Raw genomic sequence first — 16,935 nt, 5'->3', positions numbered from 1 at the left:
GACACATAGACACTTCTCTATAACTTACTGTACAGTGTTATGACACAGAGACACTTCTCTATAACTTACTGTACAGTGTTATGACACAGAGACACTTCTCTATAACTTACTGTACAGTGACATGACACATAGACACTTCTCTATAACTCACTGTACAGTGACATGACACAGAGACACTTCTCTATAACTCACTGTACAGTGACATGACACATAGACACTTCTCTATAACTTACTGTACAGTGACATGACACATAGACACTTCTCTATAACTTACTGTACAGTGACATGACACATAGACACTTCTCTATAACTTACTGTACAGTGACATGACACATAGACACTTCTCTATAACTTACTGTACAGTGACATGACACATAGACACTTCTCTATAACTTACTGTACAGTGACATGACACAGAGACACTTCTCTATAACTCACTGTACAGTGACATGACACATAGACACTTCTCTATAACTTACTGTACAGTGTTATGACACAGAGACACTTCTCTATAACTTACTGTACAGTGACATGACACAGAGAGACTTGCAACATTTTGCTAATCAGACAGAGAAATGATGCAGAAAAACACCTGGATTATTGGTTTGGTAAACATAAAATAAATAGCCTACATAAATGAAGGAATGACAAGTGAAAATATATGTCATCACCAGTCAGTCAGTTTGATCGGCAAATTTACATCTACCGAGCTCAAGGATGTCATATCCAAACTCAAACAAGGCAAGGCACCAGGCCCCGACAACATCCATCCAGAGTTTGTGATCCACCAGAGCGAAACAACATCCGCCTGGCTGTGCGCATTCCTCTCGGCGTGCCTCCGAAAGTCCAAACTCCCAAGGACATGGAGACGGGCGGCTGTCATAGCCCTGTTGAAACCCAACAAACCCCCGGATGACCCCATGGCCTACAGGCCAATCTCGCTGCTCTGCGTCCCTTTTAAAATCTTGGAGAGGATGATCCACAGCCGCATTGAACCTGTAGTAGACCCACAGCTTCCGAGGGAACAGGCTGGTTTCCGTCGGGGCAGGTCAACGGTGGACCAAGTAACCCTGCTCACGCAAGACCTTGAGGAAAGCTTCCAGGCCAAAGCAAAAGCAGGGGTTGTCCTACTGGACCTGACCGCCGCCTATGACACCGTGTGGCACCGCGGACTCCACTTGAAGATGTTGAGAACCATCCCGGACCGTCATATGGTCAATTTCATCATGGAGATGCTGTCAAACCGCAGCTTCATCCTCCAGACCAGTGACGGCCAGCGTAGCAGGCTCGTTGTGGCGGGGTGCCACAAGGGTCTGTTCTTTCACCAATGCTCTTCAATATATACATCCTTGACCTACCTGCAACAACATCCAGAAGGTACGGGTACGCAGACGACCTAGCCATCATGCTGCAACAACCAACATGGAAGGCGGTGGAAGAGGGCCTAAACCAGGACATGGGCATCTTGGCTGCCTACCTTCGCAGCTGGCGCCTGCAGCTCAGCATTGGGAAGACGGTGTCCGCAGCATTCCACCTCTGCAACAAGGAAGCGACAAGGGAGTTGGAGATTTCCGTGAACAGCAACCCCCTGGAGTTCCAACAGGCCCCAAAGTACCTTGGCGTACGCCTGGACAGGACTCCGTCATATAAACAACACCTCGAGGAAGTGAGGGCCAAAGTAACCTCAAGGGTCTCACTCATCCGTCGCCTCGCTGGTATGACCTGGGGTGCCTCCGCAAAGGTATTACGTATCTCCACACAAGCCCTCGTCTTTTCTGCTGCCGAGTACTGTGCCCCAACATGGAGCAGAAGCCCACACACCAAGAAGGTGGATGCGGCCATTAACAACGCCCTGAGGATCATAACTGGCTGCCTGAAACCCACCCCTGTGGTCTACCTGCCAGTCCTAGCAGGAATTGCGCCAGCCAGCCTACGGCGAGAGGCTGCCACCCTCGCCCTAGCAAGGAAAGCCCAGGAACACGATTGGCACCTCCTCCATGACACCACAACCATGGCAACACCTCCAAGCAGACTCAAGTCCCGCCACCCATACAACTTGGCGGCCCAAGAGATGCTCACTTCCATCCCGGAGGACCTGTCAACTAAAGCCTGGCTGGCGGCGGCATGGAAGCAGGAGTGGGAGTCGGCAGGACAGACACGCATACACCACCATATCCGGGACCCTGGAGATGGCGCTGAAGGAGAAGACCTACCTCGCCAGCAATGGACCCTCCTGAACCCCCTACGCACCGGGGTTGGCTGCTTCAAAGCACCCATAAAGAAGTGGGGCCTAACAGACAGTGCAGCATGTGAGTGCGGGGAGCCTGAGCAGACAGCAGTGTGTGTGTGTGTGTGTGTGTGTGTGTGTGTGTGTGTGTGTGTGTGTGTGTGTGTGTGTGTGTGTGTGTGTGTGCCGTTCCATACAGTAGTGATCCAGATAAATATCGTTTGAAAACGGTCGGGCGGCCCAGACCGTCCTATGAGCAACTGGGGAGGGTTCAGATTGGATCTATGAACCCTCACACTAGACCATATTTATGCCCGAGATTCGACCCCGATCTAGGCTGGGGTAGACACGCCCCCCTGATACTCAGGAGGGTTGTTTCAGACCCTGATTATCTCGTAGTGTAAGGCCACCTTAACTCTACTCTCCTAACACTGCTGATTCATCCTGCCTTATTGTCTATGTCTTCAGCCTATCACAATTCTTGGTAATTTTTAATTCTTGGTAATTCTTGGTACTAAAATATAATTTCTGCTTACATCAAAAAGTTGACTTAAAAGCACTTCCTGCCGAAGTCATTTTGGAATGTAACAAGCGGCCAAATTGGCCAAAAAATAACTTAGGCAATTATGCTATGAGGCTAACGTGGAAACATGACACCTCATGAAGTCAATAGATGGGGTGTAACGTATTTACACATTTAGGTTCAGAACGTAATTCAGTTTTAAATCGTTTATTTTTTTCTGGTAAGGTACGGGGAAAATGATAATACAATAACAAAATCCCACAGCAAACCAAATTCTGTGCATATAATGTATGCATATATGCATATATGTAGGTTTAAACTGGTTACACCCGTTTAGCTAATGTTGTTGAATGTTTTCAAAACATCTTAGGGGAAAAAAAACATGACTTATAAATACATTTTAATTTGGCGTACTTGACATGAAAAGGTTTGAGAACAACTGGTCTAGAACAGCTGTGACAGCTGGGTAGTCACAGTCTTTACAGATTGTTTGATATGGAACTCAACACCTATCAGCAAAGCTTGGAAAGAAATAATGGATCATATTTTAGAGGGAAATAGTATCTACATCATGATATTATTTACAGCATCACTGCACACATTTTACTATTGTTACAGTGTGACTGTGTAGGGCATATCTTCAACCTTACATTCCCAGTGTTTTTATAAAAACAAGGGAGTTAAGCCAGAGGCCTTCTCCCTTAGGGAAGTAACCAGAGAAGAAGTGTTAGAAAAGCTAAAAACTCTAAATCCTACAAAAGCAACAGGTCACGATAACATCCCAGCCAGATATCTACGAGACGCAGCAGAAGTCATCACTTCCTGCATAACCCACATAATAAATGTATCCATCAACCAAGGTCACTTCCCACAGGAATTCAAATCGGCGACAATAATCCCACTGTATAAAAAGGGAAGCAAATTACAACCAGGTAACTACCGCCCTGTTTCCATCCTATGCACACTATCAAAGATAATAGAGAGACTTGTACATGAACAGATAGAACATTATACAACATCACATAAGTTATTGTACGAATTTCAATCCGGTTTCAGGAAATCACACTCAACAGACACCTGTTTACTATATCTCACAGACCATATAAAGAAAGAAGTAGACTTAGGTAAGTACTGCGGCATGGTAATGCTTGATTTGCAGAAGGCATTTGACACTGTAAATCACAGCATCCTACTGGGTAAGCTTGGGGCCTTAGGCTTCAACACCACAGCTACTAAATGGGTAAGATCTTACCTGGAAGGCAGAGAACAAGTGGTGAGAGTAAATGGCACAGTGTCCTCACCTCAACCATTAACATGCAGAGTCCCTCAAGGCAGTATTCTAGGCCCTCTCTTCTTCTTATTGTACATTAATGATATGAAGGCTGCCTGTGATTGCAATCTGTTTCTCTTTGCAGATGATTCAGCCCTCTTAGTCTCACACAAAGAGAAATCAGTAGTAGAAAAAATGCTTAGCACAGAATTATCCAAAGTCAGTATCTGGTTAGAAGACAACAGGCTGTCACTTCACTTGGGCAAAACAGAGGCAATCCTGTTTGGATCTACAGCCAAGCTAAAGAAATCTCCGGGGCTTACGGTAGTGGTTGGTAATTAAAGATAAGGAAGAAGTAACATATTTGGGATGCATACTAAATAACTCTTTATCTGGAGAGAGCATGGCTCTGAAAGTCATTATGAAAGTAAACCAGAGGATAAAATTCCTTGCTAGAATATCGCCCTTCATAGATAGAAATGTGCTAATAATACTGGCAGGGGCATTGCTACAACGCCATTTCGACTATGCATGCACATCCTGTTACTCCAACATCCCAAAGATCCTGAAAAAAAAACTCCAGACCTCGGAAAACAAATTAGTTAGACTGATCCACAAGTTACATCCCAGAACTCACCTTCTGCCAGCCCATTTCAACAGCCTCAAGTGGCTCAAAGTCGGGGAAAGAGTAATACAAATAAAAATGTGTATGGTCCACAGGATTATAAACAATGCTGCACCGAAGTACCTAGATGAATATTTTACCAAGGTCAGCACAGTACATAGGTACTCAACCAGAGGAAGCTCCACTGACTTTGTGCCTCACCGATTTAGCAGTTGCATGGGCCAAAGTTCATTCCTGTACACTGCAACAGATGCATGGAACAAACTACCCACAAACATTAAGACTACTAGCTCCATGGCTGGTTTTAAGTTCTCTCTTAAGAGATGGCTCACTACCAGTGCGACCTACCAGTGCGACGTATATGTCTACGAACCACAGACATATGTAGGTTACCACGACTACTGTTATATTTTTCATACGATGTTCAGAAGAGGGGATCTTACATTCTTGACGTGGGACCAAATCCCGTAGCTACAGCGGACGGCGAGACTCTTCATGTTTGTTCATTACTTTTATTTGTGTTGATAGATGTTACTTTTAACTCCACCGGTAACATTCCTGAGGTGTTGCTTACTGTTTTCTATGGATAATATCAGGCTATTCTATATTAATATTTAGAAGAGACCTGCTACGTATGCACATCTGTCTCTCATGCACAATCAGCAAGAGATGGAACAGCACTGCCTCCTTCTCAGATTTATGCTCATAAAGAAGTGACGTTGGTCACACATGAGCCCACGATTCTATCAAGTGTCACTAAACATTTTAATTGGTCGCACCGGTGTTATCAATTCATTTTATTCTGAACCAAACCACTAATACTGACTGCCGTTTTGACATTGTCACACCAACATGGTGACATATTGCATTTAGTTTAGTTGACTTTATTTGAAAAGCAATAACAATGCATTGACAAGTTATCAGATAGATTGAGAGCAGTTCCAGGATAAAACACAAAAAAGTACCTGGACTTATTTCCATTGTGGTCCTGAAATACACAACCAACACAGACTGGAAACATAAGTCGATAGGTCACCAATTGTTATGTGACAGCCACGATCTGTAACAGAGACTAGCTAATTGATGTATCATTGAATGTAACAAGTGGATCAGTCAGGTGAGGTAAGAAGAATAAATGCTCCTCTTCAATGTGTTGTTGTGAATGTGTTTAGTGCAACAGCTTAATATGTCTGTGTGGAAACTCTGTATTTTAGTTCCACATCCAAAATGATTATTTTTTGGCCACTAATTTGGTACGGGCGTGTGTACCGAACCACACAGCCTGTACCGAAACGGTTCGCCACGGTTACATGTATGGTTACAAACCTAATAACAATGTATGATTTGTGTCACAGATTCCAGTTCCCCGGGGCTGGGCTGTTCCAGTGCAATGTGACAGGGTTGGTGTTTGGAACGACAGGGGAAGGAGACGTCCTCCTAAGGACTGTTCAGTGGGATGATGACTCCTCAACAGGAGGGACTCCTGCAGGTCCTCTGTTTGACATCCAGTGTCCTCAGAAGTCTGTCCGCCAGCTAGTGAGACAGCTACACCTGCCACACTGTGCCATCACAACTGGTGAGGAGCTGCTCTTAGCATTGTCCATTATTGTTCAAAATCATAATAAAATTATATATATATATATATATATATATATATATATATATATATATACACACACACACACACACACACACACACACACACACACACAGTGGTATCCTAGTGGTTCCGACTCTGTACCTGACACAGTTAGAGAGAGAGAGAGAGAGAGAGAGAGAGAGAGAGAGAGAGAGAGAGATCTAACTTTGCAAGAGCTAGTTCTGATATCAAGATGCTTCCAGTCTATCTTATCCTGCAAAAGCTGCAATAAAGTCAAGCCAAATGTTCCTCTGTATGTTTCTGAAGTACATAAAATATCATACCATTCAATCCAGGTACTATTTACTCTAACTACACTGCGGGCAGTACTTGCATCACCTTCTCCCGAGGGAGTAATGTAGGCCGACAGCACCTTCGGCAAAAAAGAGTGGTTAGGACAGAGGGTGAGACTCAGTCTGTCAGGGCCCATCCACAAACACTCCTCACTCACAGAGAGTGCATGGAGCTCACTGGCCCTCTTAGTGGAGGTAATGGCCAACAGGAGCCCGCCCCGGATGAAGGTGCGTAACACCCTTCATGTAGCGGGGCAGTAAAGGGTGCTTACCCATTGGTCCCTCCGGCCCGCCAACATGACCCGCAGAGATGGCGGCAAGGTACACCTTTAGTGTAGACGCCGCCCGGCCTGCATCCTACAATGACTGCAAGAACCGCAGCACAGTCTGGACGTTACAGGTCTCTGGAACGGCATCATGTCTGACACACCGGCGGCCACGGCCACGACCAGCAGAAAGGTCGACGGCGCGGCTGGAACCCACTCCCCTGGCCACCTTGTCATTGTCTCGGAGGCTGGGCCGACAGAAGATGCCCTGCCGCAGCTGAAGACCAGTCGAGAGGCCTCTGCGGCTGCCAGGACGCCTGCGACCGCCTGGATCCCTGAGGAACTGGCCCAGCATCCGGAGGCATGAACTGCTGGAAAGTCACCATGACTTCACCCAGGTCCTTGGGGGAGTTCCATGAGGGGCTTCTAGAGGTGCAATGGTAGTGACGACTGAGACAACCAAAGGTGGCGTCGCGAGGCCACGACAGAAGCCACGGCCCGGCCATTATCCCCAAGGCCCCTGTGAGACTGCGGCCGGCATTTGTTGAAACCGAGCCAAGAATATCGCAGTGTGCACATTCCCAAGGGTTCTCATGTGCTATGTGTGCATGGTCCAACCCAAGGCAACGCATGCAGGTATCATGTGAATCCACCGTTTTAAAGCGGACACCGCTATCCAGGCAGGCAAAAACCATCGTGATACAATACTCTCTAAGCGATGTATCAACGTGAAAGGCTAGCAAAGCGTGGGGTATATTTCCCTACACCCGCCGTATATATACTATTACTCGTCCTTACGTCTAGCCTTTGGCCGTAGACAGGGAGGATATTGTGTGCTTCACAACCAAATGTACGCTATCGCTAGGTCAGACCCGTTCGCGTGGAACGCACAAGGCTAACACAAGCACACTACTGGTCAAACCACTCGCTATGGTTAGAGGGATCTCATGACGTGCAAGTTTGTGATTGAACAAGGCGGCACAGCGTAGAGGAGGACAAACCATACGTTACAACTTAGGGAAAAAACTGCAAGCCGCCTGAGCTAACTACACACAGTTTCCCACAACTTGTTACAGGATAGGCGCAGTCCCCACACCGAGACAAAACGGGAGGGTTTCAGACAAACGAAAAAACAAGGATGTTTGCATTTAATTTTGGCTTCTCATTACTGATTAACACGTTGCCCGGTCATTGAACTACAATGTTCTGTTAACCTTAGCTTGCACAAAGAAACAGACGAGTGAGAAATTCCCCCCTCAACTCCCCTAATCACTATGATTAGGCTGAATGGCCACACTACACATTAGTGTGTGTGTGTGTGTGTGTGTGTGTGTGTGTGTGTGTGTGTGTGTGTGTGTGTGTGTGTGTGTGTGTGTGTGTGTGTGTGTATACATACATACATACATACATACATACATACATACATACATGTATATTGGTTTATTATGTATAACAAAAAGACTCACGTGACCCACTTTTTTACCCTCGCTTTTAGTTGATTTAATGTTTTCTCCCCAATTGGCCTCCTGGTGGCGCTATAACAGGACGATTCACACTTTGGTCTATAACTCTTGAACCGTAGGTCATACATACATACATCAAAATTATTTTACCCTTGGATTTGTTGGATCATTACAGAACTCCTCCAAATGTCCTCCTGCGTTTTCGTTGCATAACACAGTTATTATTGTTGCTACTCCTACCAATATTACCCAAATGTGTACACATTTGTACACAAACTTTGAACACACACCCCCAGTAGACAAAGGAAGAACCTCCATTCAATGATTCCATGATGGCAATTTTATCTGCCTGGCCTGGCAGAGACCTGTGCTCTGAGGAACACTTTATCTAGTAATGGACTTAATGTATACTGAAACATGTCTCTTGTTTTGTTTGCCAGATCCTTGCATGCTGCACCCTGATGTGTACTGTGACGGCTGTGAGGGAAGCATTGTGGGGATCAGGTATAAGTGTACAGTGTGTCCTGACTATGACCTGTGCTCTGCCTGTCAGTCCACTGGACTTCACATGGAACACAGTCTGAGGTCCATCCTGCACCCATCCCAGGTCAGAATATAATCATTGCTGTTGGCAGAAACCTTGTATATGCCCCCCCCCCCCCCCCCGTAAATGAATGTCCTACTTCACATACTAGTGTCACAGCAAGGTAGCAAAAATAGCCAACCTGCAAGCTCACAACGCATCAGCATTGCAACACGTGGAAAGCTTGTAGATCTGCTATCATTGACAAGTTTTACACCCGACAGTGACAATAACAATAACCTAATGTTGAAAATAACAATGCAGTCACTGCCATTTCATCCTGTAATGTAGATGATGATGTACTTGGAACGTGCCTAGTTTCTGATGATATTTATATTTGTCCACAGATGCTAAGTAACCTGGGAGGCATGCGTTAATCCGACAGACCTTTTCTCCGACTATGTGGCATCCGCGTGCGGTTAGGGTTAGGGTGCGGGTTTGGTTCGGGTTTACTGTTTAATGTCGGAGCGATGCGCTGTCGGAGGAATGCGCTGTCGGACTAACGTACTGCACCCAAGTAACCTATGCTAGATGGTTTGTTGTTCAGACAGATGCTAGGTTTGATGTTTACCTGCTGTAGTTACTTTGTAGCACTTATTCATTTTCCTTACACTGGTAATTGTAATAAGTTACATTTAATACGTTGTAGGTATCTCTTGAAAAAGAGATAATACAGTAAATGATTGGGAATAACCTGGTGAAACTAAAGATAACATACATTAATAAAGGTGTGTCTGGGTGACATAGATTATAATACAGTTCATGGGTGGGAAGCAGGAAGGGGATTGTGTCCTTGTTGCTGCAATAGAGAGTCCTACTAGTCGGGTCACTTGTTCAGAAAGGCAGGGAATTAGATGAGATGAGAGGTGAGAATGAAACTCACATGTTAAACAGATGTAGATCGTGTTCACTTCATAGCATCCTCAATCTTCATACGCAGATCTACAATTATAATGATACCCTTTCCCTCTCTTCTTTGTCTTTAAGAAAGCAGACACGTATGCAAGATCCCAGACGGGACGTGAAGGTATGTATCTCTGATTGAATGCTTGATAATGATTGGTCAAACGCTGAATTCAGTGGTCTGTTATTTCTAGATAGTTCTTGATTATTTCTGATTGGTCAATTTTATCACCCTGTCTTGTCTTTTGAACGGTTTGTTGTACAGACTTGTGCGTCGCGTCACTAGATTTGGTTTAGAGTCATTGTCCTTCATTGGTGTTACTAAGGTCTGCCCCCTCTTATGATTGGACGATATTTTTAAATTACCATATAGAGCGTGCCAACGCGTCATCACCACGGGGGGCGCGGCATAGTAGCGCAGACATGTTTGTTTTGGGCAATGTTAAGTCAACCTGGTTTTTACCCCTCAAAGATGTCTGCTGCTACCAAAAGACACTTGTTGACGCCCCCTTCAGGATTTTTGGCACGCTCTATTGGCCAGAAACACTTTTGACCTGCTTGTCGTAGCCACTTGTAAGTGGCATCATTGGTCTTGGTTTAGAGTCCTTCTTATTTAGCTCCACCCCCTTTGAATCCACTGTGGTGCAACTGGCTTTGTCGGGCTTTTACACAAAAAACAATTGGCTCGTGTTCTAGGAAGGGAAGCCACTTGTATGTCACTGTATGTACTCCTACGGGCTGGGGGTGGAGCCTGTCAGTTGGGAGTGTTGGGTGGGAGGAGTAGGACGAAGGCTCCCGGTGGAGGCTCCTCACTGGCAGGTAGTCAGTAGGAGATAACAGCAGTGACAACACAGTAATGTGTGTGGAGAGGAATTCATTGGCATAACGACTAAATTGGGGAGAAAAAGAGGTAAAAAAGTATTGCCTACTCTAAATTAAGAAGAAAAAAAGCGTCACTTAGCCCCTCTTCTGATTGGTCGATATTTCATAGTTTCTATCATTTGCCATAACCTTTGAACAGTTTGTCGTAGACACTTGTGAGTCGCCTCATTGGACTCGGTTTAAAGTCCTTGTCCTTCTTTGCTGTTGCTTAGCTCCGCCCCCTATTCTGATATTTCATATTTTATTTGTTTTTCCGCAACGTTTTAATAATTTGTTCTACAGAGTTATGAGTCGTCTCACTGGACTCGGTTGAAAATCCTTGTCCTTCATTAGAGTTACTTAGCTCTGCTCCCTGTTATAATTGGTCAATATTTGCCCCTAATGTGGACAGAGGTGTGAGGGCCCGGTCATTGCTGCTTGCAGCTTTAGTTATTATCATTATTATATTTTATGAAAGCATCTGACAACAGAGTCATGGATATATGCATGTTGTTAAATACAGGGATCACATGTATGTTTTTGTTTACCATCTATAATTGTTTCAAAAACCTTTCACAGGTGATGGCCTTTGTGTGGTCCACATCACAGATGAGGGGAGGAACCTCTTAGAACCACTGAAAGTGACCCAGACTCACGTGGTTGTAAATGTGACCCACCTGTCTCTTTACGGGCTCCTGTGGAGGCTTCTTAGCTACATAAAACCAACGTATGGTCAAGTTATGCTGCTCCGTCGACCACCAGGACGTCGAACACGGAAACTGAGTGTAATTCTGCTGCCGGCCAACCAGCCTATCGAAGAGGTAAAATATGTTTTGTTAGCAGACGTTAACTGTTGAGTAAAGTAACTAACATCTCAGAGAGTTTAAATCTTTAGACATATTGCACTAAAACATTACATGGATTATGATTTTGAAAATACAACCAGAGGCAAGTCTGTAGGTGTGTGAACAACAAATGTAAGACCAACGTTTATAGTATAGTATATGTGTCTGAAAAGTCCAGTTATGATAAGTTGTGTTGGTGTCATTGTAGGTGAAGAAAAAGCATGACAAGGATGAACACATTGTGACCCCCTCCAACTGTGTACTCATCCCATATCATGACTACAGGCTGCAATGTACTGAAGTACATGAAGTACAACCTGAGGTATCACACATTAAAACTGAGTTTATTATAGAGTTTGTGTGTTAAAACAGTGTGAGTCACGCAAACTGATCATGTATTTTCATTTCCACTACTACTACTACTACTACAATGTAATTGTCATTTATATTTGCAGGCTGGGGTTTATCTTCAGAACTATGGACCAAATTTCCCTCCAACATTTGAGGTGGACATGGGTTTCAATGAAGAGGTCATTCCGTTGAAATTACTGGGACCCTATAATGAAGAAGTCTGGAAGGGAAAAATTGAACTGGAAGGTAAAGGCATAATTATGCTATTGAATTATTAATACACTTTATCCTCTGCATGATAACTATCTTAGCGTTTGGATTGATGAGAAACTTAGTATAGACATGTCATAAGGATGTTGTGGTTAAATTTAGACCATTTATACATCGTTTCACATGTTCTATAGGCCTATGTTAACCCATTTAGACCTGAGGCCGATTCTAAAAACGCCTTCTAAAACCTAACCTAAGATTTCTGAAAATGTTCAAATTCTTACTAAAAAAATGTATACAACATGATGTTGCTACAGTATATGTATAGCAACAACTAATGAGACACAGAGGTGGCTCCCGGATTCAAAGGTATAACAACGTATAGGTGGCAGCAGGTCTAAATGGGTTAAGGTAAACGGACTCCATTCTAGACCATGGAGATAACATTGATAGACAGCCACCACCACCCTTAAAGATTCTTCATTAGAGATAGTTATAATACTCATCACTGTCTTCTGTATGGAAAGTTTTTTTTTAAATCTACAATGTCCTGATTAATAGCCACCACTTATTTATCTATGGTGATGGCATGTTCCAGAGACTGCTCTTGTGCCTCACATACAGGGATTCCACGTGCCCAGGTTGATTGGAGAGGCATTTTTTAATCCTTTCCCCAAATTCAATAACTGACAAATGCAGCTTATAGCTGTGTTGTCCAACACTCATGCTGTCATTTAACTTCAGGGAAATGAAACAGCGCACACAGCGCCCAGGTGATGCCAATCATATTAATGATTATAAAGACATGATCGTCATCTAAAACAAACGTTAAAGTCAGTGATACTGATGTGATGACATGCATGCATAGTGGCAACAGCAGACAAATCAAATGTGACTAATCAGTGGGACTCCATAGACTGTAATAACCAGGGTTGCACATAACAGGTGCGCATGCGTCGTCAAAATGCATGCTGCGCGGCACATCAGACGAAGGGAAGCGCTCTCACGTACCAACTCAGCCACTCTCACACAATCACGCTAAAGCACGAGTCGGCCCCATACACAGCCATTAGGCGGAGGGGGAGGGGACGCATGCTGCACGTGATTGTGTGAGTGTGGCCTCGAATCCTGACACACACAGTCAGTCGTGCGACTGGCACGCAGCACGCTGCTGGCTGTGTTACAGGCACTCGTCACCGTGATGGTGCAAAACATGCCATGAAGGTCCCAATCTGGTGGATAAAAGCAGCGCAGCACATGGCACCAACCTTGGGGGGGGGGGGGGGGGCACCAAACGGCGTGAAGAAAAAAAACCTGCGAAAAACGGCGGAACTTAGAAGCAGGGCGCTACAACATTGAAAAGCGCCGGTGAAGCGTCCTTTTTTCTCGCGCAGCACCACAGCGCAGATTAATGGACTGTGACGTCAAAGTCCACTGGCCAATCACAACACATTTCTGAGCCTAATTATTCAGAAAACCCCAGACCACAGAAAATCCACTGAATGTTCAAAGTTCTTTTTTTGAGGTCAGAAAACCTCAAAGAAAAAAAATGAAAAAATGAAAAAAAAAGAAATTTGATGTCATGAAACCTTAAAGGGTCCGAATAGCAGATGACAACTTGTGAGCAAATCATTAAACTGCTTTCAACCTGGCGTCCCTCTTTTGGGCATACAGTATAATGATTATGGAATCGTGGAAAGTTTTGAATATTTGCCGGCCCTGTTTTCCTTTTTCACATGATGATGGTTGTTGCAGCTACCTGCAGTACAAGATTTAACATTTGCTTTGTGCTATGATGAAAAAACACTATTAAACGTAACAATGTGTACTTTCTGTAATAAAATCCCAATGGTGAAATCTGTGTTTGACCCGGCAAAGGAATGGCGGATATTTAGTTCTGTATATCACAGATGTTGGTGGACATACAGTGATTGTAGTAACGGCCATGTACTTGTGTTTGAACATCTCTCCATTCAATGTGGTTTCTGTGAGCAGAGAGCTTTTGTTTTACTTGTGTGATCATTATATCACATCATTAATGCTGCTAAGTGCTCTCGCTCTCGTGCTTTCACTTCAGCCACAAAGCTAGGCAAGCACTCTTTGCTCTTTTGATCTCACCACTTAAACTCACGAAAGATAGCACTGTGGCTTACACAAAGTGCATCCTTAAGTTGTCCTTAAAGGCAATGGCACACTAATTGGTTTGTTTAATATAACCCCCAAACCACATAATAATCCAGGGCCGTATTGTGGCTAGCGCCGTTGTTGTGCCTTTGTTGTGCATTTTGTCAGCCTGTCTGCAAAGGTCAATGCATGCTTTGCGCGACAAATGTCAACTGACACGTCGCACAATGAACAACAGCTGACAAAACAAAAATGTGTCGTGGAGGATCTCCGCTGATGGTGTCATGTACCTGTGGAAGAACTAATGAATGCGGACACTTCATAAAGGGAAGAAGTAGTAAGATCCTAGATTAGACCACATTCACTTCCTTGTTTACATTTTCTGGCAATGTTGACGGTGAGTCGCATACAGGATGAATGCTCAAAACAATGTGAGACGTGTAGTGAGATGTTGTTCCACACTGGTCTCTCAAACCATAAATTAGCCCTTTAAATGTCTGTCTGTCTGTTTGTATGATGTATATTAATTGTAACTGAAAACAATGCATTATTTTCCTCCAGAATACCATCCAGACACCAGACCAAGTCAGCCAGCCGTGTCGACACCCCAACAGGAAGCAGAGCCGCTGCTTTCTGTGTCGACAGTGAAGACTCCCCTACAGGAAGCGAAGCAGCTGCTTTCTGTTCGTATCGAGTTCGTCAAACGAGTGTCGGAGGCCGTGATCAAAGGTCTGCTGGACACACTGTTGCAAGAGGAGGTTCTCAACGATGAAGAGATGGATGTGGTCAGAGCAGAGAAATGCAAAGAAGAAAAAGCACGACAACTAATCGACATGGTGAGAAAGAAAGGGAACAAAGCATCTCTGATGATGATCACTGGACTTCATCAACTAGATCCCACCCTTCACCATGAACTGGGTTTGGACAAACCTTGATTTATCATTTATAGGAACATCCTAATGTTGTCTGATGACTAGAAATCAGAGGAATGGAAAATAATCGATTCTAAGACGCATCGCGATGCGGCCGTGCACAGTTCTGAATCCATGCAGTGATGTGACATAATAGATTATAGTCTGTTAACGTTTATTGGTGATTTGTTTTATTACTTTTGGAAGGCAACGTCACATTCTACTGTCTGTGATACTTTGTTAGCTACATGCTAACGCTACCGATGTTCAGCTCCCTCAGAGAGACTGAGGCTTCAGAGACATGAAGTCATAAAGTCATAATAAGTCGGCCAGTGTTTTCAAAGCCGACATTGTATTCATCTTATTTACAATGCCTTTCTGAACGCTCACAACAGTACGCTGCAATGCGTTGTGAGAAGGTCTGCTATGGAAAGGCAACAGGCTCACTTCACATCTCATGGCCCTCAAAGGCAGCGGGTCCATTTGGTTACATTTGTACTCTCAGACGCAGAGTTAATTTAACATTGAGGTTTTTACTGTGTTGGCCTACTCTGAAGTGCCCTTGTCTTACTCAAACTGTGAATGAAAACACAAGCAACGTTGTAAAGATGTAATTTACTGCAGATGGATTTATGTTTTGTTTTTGTTTTTGTTGGTTGAGGTTGCATGGATTTACAATTCTATATTCTTTATTTGTTTTTTTATTTTCTTATCCCACAATTTTGTAACCCATTTTTCACCCAGTGCCAATTGCCTAATCTTGTAATCCTAGGCGCTTCTCTCCCTCTAACAGCCTGGGGAAAGCCCCGAACTGAGCTCATGCCTCCTTCAATGCATGAGGAGTGAGCAGGCCGCTTCTTATCACCTGACAGGGGGGAGTTTCCCCGGTAGGACGTAGCGCATGGAAGGAACGCGTTATTCCAACCAGTTCCTTTCCCCTCCGTCAGGCGCCCTGGCTGTCCAGGGGGAGGCAGTATAGACCCCTTAACAGACGACGTCACACTGATAAGAACCAGTATGCGTGCAACCAGTAAGCGCTAAATGAAACCCATTCTATCAGGTCTCGCCAGGACGTGCCACACTAGCCAACACACAAGAGGGGGTTGGGGTGTGCTGAAACTAGCGCACCCCGAAACAACAGGTTGGAAATTGATTGCGTGAAACAATCACCTGCGCATCCAGTCTCAATGTTAGTAAACAATTAATTGGTCTATAGAGACCAGGATTACTGCATGTTTTTTGTGAGGGTATTAACTACCCTAGGAGACACGGGGAGAACATGCTTACTCCACACAGAAAGGCCCTTTCACCCAATTCTCTACTCTTAAAGTCAAAAGTCAATTTTGTAGTTGCCAAGAGTTTCCCCAGTTGATACTCTGTTGTAGAATCTTTTTACCATTAGCCGTGTTATCATACATATCATACACAAACATATGTTTATAATTGTGACGTGGAAAGGGCACCATTTGAAAAGAAAATTAACAAACAAATGTGAACTCCATTGAGATGTTTTTATGTATATTAAGAGCAAATAATTTGGTGGACTTTGTGCCTTGTGACTTTCATAATGCATTGTTTTATATTGATTTTAGTATGGCCTCAATGTTGTAAATTATTTTAACGTGTTTTGTACTGAGACGTGTGTGACTTTGCAGTTTTAATAAAATGTAATTGAACTTCTACCTTTTTTTGAAATGTTTGAACTTTTTTAACATTTCTGGTTACATACTATATAATAGATCTATGTATTCATTAATAAACATTTCTTATGATGTATTCCTGTAGGCTGAAGAAGACCTAAAAAACAACAACAGTTCAACCAAAAGGCAGCCCAATCAAAA

At 44.0% G+C, this 16,935-nt stretch overlaps 1 protein-coding gene across 9 annotated transcripts in view; it reads left to right on the top strand.

Annotated features, from left to right (window-relative positions):
* The window catches only part of LOC311063266 (uncharacterized protein), a 151,760-nt gene extending 135,445 nt beyond the window's left edge, over nt 1–16,315 (top strand). For all 9 annotated transcript variants that reach the window (XM_084082575.1, XM_084082578.1, XM_084082579.1 and 6 more), the window contains 7 exons: nt 6,001–6,221; nt 8,747–8,913; nt 9,877–9,916; nt 11,233–11,474; nt 11,707–11,820; nt 11,954–12,095; nt 14,745–16,315. In XM_084082575.1, coding sequence (XP_083938701.1) covers nt 6,001–6,221; nt 8,747–8,913; nt 9,877–9,916; nt 11,233–11,474; nt 11,707–11,820; nt 11,954–12,095; nt 14,745–15,118 — 1,300 coding nt within the window. In that variant the 3' untranslated portion in view covers nt 15,119–16,315. The remainder of the gene's footprint in view (nt 1–6,000; nt 6,222–8,746; nt 8,914–9,876; nt 9,917–11,232; nt 11,475–11,706; nt 11,821–11,953; nt 12,096–14,744) is intronic.
* Nucleotides 16,316–16,935: the final 620 nt, after the last annotated feature.

The sequence above is a fragment of the Gymnoscopelus microlampas genome (assembly GCF_963454915.1).
Source record: "Gymnoscopelus microlampas genome assembly, chromosome: 16".
Taxonomy (NCBI): Eukaryota; Metazoa; Chordata; class Actinopteri; order Myctophiformes; family Myctophidae; genus Gymnoscopelus; species Gymnoscopelus microlampas.
Note: the sequence above shows the minus strand (reverse complement) of the source record. Positions and strands in the feature narration are given on the sequence as shown.